At 34.7% G+C, this 7,685-nt stretch overlaps 1 protein-coding gene across 2 annotated transcripts; it reads left to right on the top strand.

Annotated features, from left to right (window-relative positions):
• Window positions 1–483: 483 nt before the first annotated feature.
• slc66a1 (solute carrier family 66 member 1) lies at window positions 484–7,599 on the top strand. 2 transcript variants are annotated; one of them, XM_042729380.1, is made up of 9 exons: window positions 498–627; window positions 1,582–1,648; window positions 1,827–1,998; window positions 2,475–2,604; window positions 2,793–2,877; window positions 3,814–3,974; window positions 4,073–4,165; window positions 5,606–5,791; window positions 6,884–7,599. In XM_042729380.1, the coding sequence occupies exons 3-9, from the start codon at window positions 1,829–1,831 to the stop codon at window positions 6,968–6,970; spliced, it is 912 nt and encodes a 303-aa protein (XP_042585314.1). In that variant the 5' UTR covers window positions 498–627; window positions 1,582–1,648; window positions 1,827–1,828; the 3' UTR covers window positions 6,971–7,599. The 2 variants fall into 2 exon arrangements, with proteins under 2 accessions (XP_042585315.1, XP_042585314.1); XM_042729381.1 differs by lacking the exon at window positions 1,582–1,648 and having other exon boundaries at window positions 484–627.
• Window positions 7,600–7,685: the final 86 nt, after the last annotated feature.

Below are 7,685 nucleotides of genomic sequence, written 5' to 3'. Positions count from 1 at the left end.
GTCAAGAAGCGGGATACCTTCAGACAAGTCAGCCATGGTACTAAATGTAGATTTTAACTGTTCCATGGCAGGGGTATTTCTATGTCAAACTGAGGCAAGTTGTCACACGTGGGTTTTGCATACATTTATTATTTGCATTTCACAATGGTATTACTTGTATTGTTTACAACATCTCAAAATGATATATGGTGCTTCGTGATTGGTTTAATCAGTGTAAAATTTCTTAATGGCAAGTTTCATCACGTGTTTCCAGAAATGCTCAGCCTGTTCAGTGAATTGTATATTGTTTCCTGGGCAATAGTTTTTTTTTTTTTTTTTTTTTGTAGTCATGACTTAAGGTTATTTCTACACAGTTAATGACTATAAAAATGAACCTACCAATGAGAAACGTTTACTGGAGTTAAAATGAGGGCCATTTTTTTTTTTTTTACAAATTAGTCGTGTAAATGTTCTTGTGTACATGTTCGTTTCTGCAGCGTGGACTAGACTCTTAGGAAATCACGTTTTGCGTCACACCTGCGCGTCCTGTTTTTGCTGAATGGACATGAAGTCATGTGTGATGATCAGCTGATGCGAGCGGAGCCGCTGTTTGTGTCCGGAGGAGACGGAGCGGTACACTGCCTGAAGGTAAAGACAATTCTGCTGATTTGCCCCCCATTTCATTACACACGGGTAATGCATTTAGCTCATTTTTAAAGTTAGCGGTTCGAAGCTCTGTAGGCTACTCAACACATTTAACTGATCAAAGGTGTACGGTTTAACATAAAAAAAAAAAAAAAAAAACTACCTTCACACCGGTTTGTGAAAATGTCAGACATGTTGCTGACCATGTAGTGCCTAACTGTGATTTGTTGACCAAAACACATTCGGTGGGAAAATGACTTGTAGAGATTTATTATTGTTATCGTTAACTTAAATTAAGCGTTATTATAGTTTGTTTTGTTCTATGAAAAAAAAACGCTACATTAAATCTAATATTAATATTCGGAATGTACAGAAACTGACACAACTACGACTTGAGTTAAATGTTAGCGATCGGTCGAACCGGTTCAGAAAATGGATCTGAACGATTCGTTCACGATTCGCACTGAATCGCTCGAGCGCTTCTCGATTTCTACGGAACGTTTGCCACTTGCAATCACACGACTTTTATAGAATACGTATCTTATTTAAATAAGTAATTGTAGTGTTGTTTAATGTAAATTCACTTTATATTTCGGTTCTAAATGAACTTTTTACGTTTTATAAGCTGAATCATGCTGATCTGTCCGGGACACATGCAATTACATCTTGTATTAATAATATAAGTTAAAAGTTTGTGAAAATTTTAGAGCATGTGATATTTCAAGGATCACATGACGCATTTACGTCATGACCCCATAAAAAAAAAAAAAAGCTGAATCGTTCTTTTTTTTGTACCGGATCTCTTAAATGAACAGTTCGAAAGAACCGATTCGCGAAATGAGTCACTAGCGAGGCTTCCGGTTTGTTCACCGATGATGACGTCGCGTCTCAACGATCCAACCACAGCGCTAAACGATGAGCTCGGTTTTTTGACGACTTGTTTGTTTTCCTCTCGAGGCAACAGCCGACTAAGATCGACATACGGCTACTTTTCTACCTCAGTAGCTGAAGATCTACATCACAGGTAACATGTATGCATGTATTAACGTATTTGGTTCCGTAAGTGTTTAAACCTCACTGCACGTTGTTTGGACGAATCACCAGGAACCATAACATTTCTGTTTTCACCCCACCTGGGCTGTCTGTATAAGAACGCGATGTGCCAGTGCCATTCCTCATGATTCCTCACTGCTGTGTTCCAGTGATGTCGGGTGGAGCTGTGCTCGGCGGTGATGGGAACTTCAGCTCTCTGTGCCCGCACGGGATCGAGTGGATCTGGTATGGACTGGGAGAATGTGCCCAGGATGGCAGAGACATCGCCAGTGTTGTTCTCGGACTGCTGTCCATAGTGTGCTTCATGGTGTCTTCACTACCGTAAGTAGGCACTGTGTATGGCTTAGTTTTGTCATAATAGATATAAAATTCATTCAGGCACAGCAATAATTGTTAACATTTCTTATAAACATTCAAGAATATGGGAATGGTATGTTTTTTTTTTTAAAGGGAAATGAATACTTTTATTCGTTATGTTATTAGTTAATAGTATATCAGAATGATTTCTGATTGATCATGTGACACTGAGTGATGATGCTGACAATTCAGCTTTGCATGACAGAATTAAATTACATTTTAAAACATGTGTAACATTTATTTTAAAAAGTAATAGTATTGTGCACTATTACTATTTTTGCTGTATTTTTGATCAAATAAATGCATCCTTGGTGAGCATTAGAGACTCATTTTTAAAAACATTACTGTCACCCAAACTTTTGAACGGTAGTTTCTATGTGTAGAGTGACACATTTTGCCCATGATGAGAAATGATGAGCTCATACTGACTGTTACTGTAGGCAATACTACAGTTCCTGCAAGACAGGAAATATGGACAGCGCTCTGTCGATTTGGTTCCTGTTATTTTGGCTGGCCGGTGACTCGTGCAATCTTATTGGATCGTTCTTGGCTGATCAACTTCCACTACAGGTAAGCAACAATTGTCACATTCTTTATTTATTACTTTAGATAAAATATCTGCTCATTAAATGGAAATGAACCCTAAATGATCTTTTTTTTTTATTATTAAATGATTCTAGTTTTGCTGTAGTTTGAACTGAGGCCTGATTTTATTATTATTTAATATTTTATATTCATCACTCTCTTTTCTCTTTTAGAAATACACCGCAGTGTACTACGTCCTGGCAGACCTGTTAATGCTGTCAATGTACTATTACTATAAACTGAAGAATAAGTCGAGGGGTGAGCTGGAAATTATACTTCACTAGTTACTTCAGTGTATCATAAGGATAGGCTCTATAAACAATGTACATAACAAACAATGTACATAACTTGTGACAACTTCTAAAATCAGAAGTTTTAAAGACACTGATGGGGGGCAGGAACAGATTACTTAAAAAGTAAAAAAAGTTACTGTCGAGAAATTGTTATAATGGAAACAATCTTGATAGCCCTAAAAAATAGGTTCTTATTATTAAAACATGTACCTTATTAATATAAAAATGCATTTATTAATGTAAATATTGTTATGTACATTTGTTGTTATGTACATTTGTTGATAGGCTCTGGTTGCTTTCAAGACATATCCATTTTTGTCTCCAGGAAAATTTTTCCTGACACACCTGCTTTTTTTTTTTTTGCAACTATGTTGCATTAAATGTGCACAGTAGATACACACACACATATATACAGTGGTTAGTATTCTATATTACTATGGTATTTACTAATATTTTATAAAGCTTTTAATATTAGTATTGTTTATATTTTATTATAGTATATTGTTTTAATTAATACTAAAATTAAATACAAAATATGAATAAATACTCTAACAGTATATACATAATTTATTTATATACTGTTATTGTATTCATTTATAGTTTGTATTTAATTTTAATTTATATTTTCATTTTTTTTTTTTTTTTAAGTTTAGGTTTTAGTTTTGTTTTATATTTCTATATAGCCTTAAATGATATTCATATCAGTTTTAGTTTGAATAATTTTAGTACTTAAACTGTCATCTTTATTTTAATTCTTGAAAAGATTTGTTATAGTAACAGTGTTCAAGAATGGCTCTCAGTGTCCCATCTCTCCCTACATAACTGTATATTTCACAGTCTGTTATAAGAATGTGCTGATGCCTGAAACGCTAATTCCTAGAACTGTCTTTCTCCTCTGCAGCCAGTAACAGTGCATTGCTGAATGCGGTCAGCGTGCTATGTCTTCTGGGAATTTCATCGTCCCTCCGTAGCCTCCCTCGCTCAGCCCTAGAGGATCAGATGCCTGTGGGGTTCAAGGGCCGGGCGCTGCTGGCGGTGGAGGGGGACAGCGGTTCTGTGCAGGTGAGTAGAGTTACTTTTATCATTGAGTTGAAATGCACTTCATTCATTTATGTGATTGCAGCATTGATTTGAGACTTGATTGTTTTTGTGTTTTTCAGCCCTTTGATACAAAGGAGATTATAGGCTTTGTCTTCGGCTCTATATCTTCAGTACTGTATTTATGCTCCAGACTGCCACAGATGTACACTAATGTAAGTCTTACTGCATGTATGTGTTGATGAATTTCACAAAATCTCTCCCGAATATGTTCAGGTAATATGTCATCCCGAAATCTTAAGAAAGTCATACTAATTTATTTACATTAATAAATGCATTTTTATATTAATAAGGTACATGTTTCAGTAATAAGAACCTATTTTTTAGGGCTGTTATGATTGTTTCCATTATAACAATTTCTTGACAGTAACTTTTTTTTTTAACTTTTTAAGTAATCTGTTCCTGCCCCCCATCAGTGTCTTTAAAACTTCTGATTTTAGAAGTTATGGGACATTGTTTTCTCTTTTGCATTGTATTTTGCACATAATGTGTTCATTGTTGAGTTTGCAACTTTATTTCTAATATTTGCAACAGTATTTTTCATTGTTTGGACATTAGATCTCACAAAAGGGGCCTTGCAAGGCTAAAATCCACTCTTGAAATTTGCTGGAAATGTACTCAATCTGTTCTACATCTTGGATGGCATGAGGGTGTTTATTTATTGGAACAGATTTGAAGAAATGTAGCATTACATCACTTTCTCACCAATGGATCCTCTGTAGTGAATGGGTGCCGTCAGAATGAGAGTCCAAACAGCTGATAAAAACATCACAATAATCCACAAGTGATCCACACCACTCCAGTCCTTTAATTAATTTCTTGTTATTATATTTTAAGCTTAAACTGTTTCTTTTGGCCAGAATATGTGTCCAAAATCCATAACTCTTCCTCCAGTGAAAAAGTCCATCTCCTGTTGTCTTCTCACACCAAAATGTTTGTTTAGAACTGTACTGGATTGTTTTTCTTGTAAACTGTGCTTGATCTGTGCATATTTCTCTCTTGATTCAGGTGAGACTACTTTTTCACTGTGGAATCACTATTATGGATAGAGGATTCACATTATAGCTAGAAACAATTGTTCAAAATGTCTTAGTGATGGATTTGTTTTTGTACAAACACATGGCTCTTCGGTTCACAAGATGTTAAATGATGGACTGGAGTTGTGTGGATTATTGTGATGTTTTTATCAGCTGTTTGGACTCTAATTCTGACGGCACCCATTCACTACAGAGGATCCACTGGTGAGCAAGTGACGTCATGCTAAATTTCTTCTAATCTTTTGTGATAAAGAAACAAACTCATCTACATCTTGGATGGCCTGAGCGTGAGCACATTTTCAGCAATTTTCACTACTCCTTAAAAGTCTCTAAAAGTCATTATTTTGTTAATACAAAATATCATTTCTTATTTATTTGAATTATTTTCTACATGTTTAATGTTGCTTTGGAAACGATAATCATTGCAGACATCTGTTGTGTCAGTGCAGTGACTGACTACAGTTATTATTCATACATTTGCATGCTACATATGCATGCAGCGCTTAAGTACAGGTATTGCTTCTTAGTGTAGTTGAAATATTTCTTGCTGTCTTTCAGTTTCGGAGGAAGTCAACTGAGGGCGTGTCTTTTTTCCTATTTGCTCTGGTGATTCTGGGAAACACAACATATGGCATCAGCGTGCTACTGAAGAACCCAGATCCAGGGCAGGGAGAGGCCAGCTATATCATACACCACCTCCCCTGGCTCATCGGCAGCCTGGGAACACTCTCACTTGACCTTATTGTATCCTTTAAAGCCACGTGTTAGCCACTGAGCTGTTAGTGAGGTCACTGATTCCCAGCACAGTCCTCATAGAACTAAAGATATGACATTTCTAAATGCATTATCAAAATGAGAATTTGGAGGACAAAACATGCTCATGAAATTTGCATGAAAATAATGCCATGGCAAAAACCGTAATGGACCTAAAACAGGCTTTATTGTAATATTATTTAATAATGTAGCCACAGAAAGATGTTATTTAATAATGGGTAAGTTTTTGTCAGAGACACACTAGGATTATTATAGTTAACCAAAACTAAAACAAAAATAATACATTTTATGTTAATAAATGTTGACTGAAAAAAAAAAAAAAAACAATAATAATAATATATATATATATATATATATATATATATATATATATATATATATATTGCCTATATATATATTTATAATTGCCTAAATATAAATATATTTATATTATTTTGTGTATATATATATATATATATATATATATATATATATATACACACACACACACACACACACACACATACATACATAAAAATATAAACCTATTTAATTTTGGCAATTTTTTTTTCTCTTTCATTTCTGTCTAGTTTAACTTGATTGAAACTGAAATGGAAATGAATAAAAACTATATTTTAAAAAGTAGACAAAAAAGCAACAAAATAAAACTTTAAAGTTAGAAAATTAAATAATAAAATCAGTGACGCTAAAATAAAACGCTGAACTGTGAGGTTTTCTCAAAACCTGGTTTGACAGTGTTGGTGCTGAATTACATTGGTTAGTTGACACGGTTTGTTTTGAAAACATGCAGTCAAAGGTCACATGACTAATGTTATAGACAATATTGCATAAATGCTTGAGTCATTTTGTGTTTGACCTTCTGGAACACTTGAGGTCACATATATTGACAAAACTCTGATTGTTGCCATAGCATCCAGCTGTGTGTTTTACATCACTGAGGCCATGTGACTTCCTTTCATGTGAAGCTCATTTGTCAGAATCCCATGAGCACTGAGCCTTGTTTGAATTCATTCAGAATAGTTTGAAATTATTTTGGCTTTTTGCCTTAACGCTTTTCTTTAGATATCCGTGCAGTTCATGATGTACAGCAAATCTCCTCGGGATTCTGCAGGTGGAGACGAAGAGACCGCTGCACTTCTACATAACTGAACAATTCCCATTCCTGCGGTGATTGGATGAAATGCTGGAGATCTTCACATTTCCACAGCCACAGCTGACAGTCAAGAATCCCCCTTTTTTTTTCTAATAGTTTTATCTAGATTTTATTTCAGTAGGTTTTATACCTAGCAGTGTCAGTGGTTAAAGATATTTTTGTCTGATGGTAAATAGTTAACTTTCTGAATTGGTTCAATGTTTGGCACCAAAGGGACTTATTGAAACACTTTTGTAATGTTTGTACTGTACTTCAGAATTCAGTTTTTTTTTTTTATATACAATGCATGCAATTGTGTAATTTTTCTGTTATGTACAGTGGAATGAATGCTGCGTTCGGCAGATCTAGCAGTCTTGACTCAGAACTGTGAAAATGTTCTGCCTTAAATCTGTGTACTGTAATGATGTTAATAGGCTGTTTTTGTGCAATCTATTGTCAAAAATGTTTTACCGTTGTAAAGATGTTTTTAATTTTTATACTGTGGCCTTTGATTTGATTTAACGCTACACCTGTCAGTCAGTAGGTACCTTTACTGTAGTTCTTATTTACTTTGCCTGTTTTCTTCTTTTTAGTTCTGTATCACAGCACAACACTCACTAAAGATTTGTGTTTTTCTGAAGCCAAACATGCTTGAACTGTTTCTTTTTTGGTGTGGACAATCAATTTCTCTAAATCTCCTTCATATTTATCTTTCCAAACAAATCATCATTA

This window comes from Cyprinus carpio, chromosome B8 (genome assembly GCF_018340385.1).
Source record: "Cyprinus carpio isolate SPL01 chromosome B8, ASM1834038v1, whole genome shotgun sequence".
Classification (NCBI taxonomy): domain Eukaryota; kingdom Metazoa; phylum Chordata; class Actinopteri; order Cypriniformes; family Cyprinidae; genus Cyprinus; species Cyprinus carpio.
Note: the sequence above shows the minus strand (reverse complement) of the source record. Positions and strands in the feature narration are given on the sequence as shown.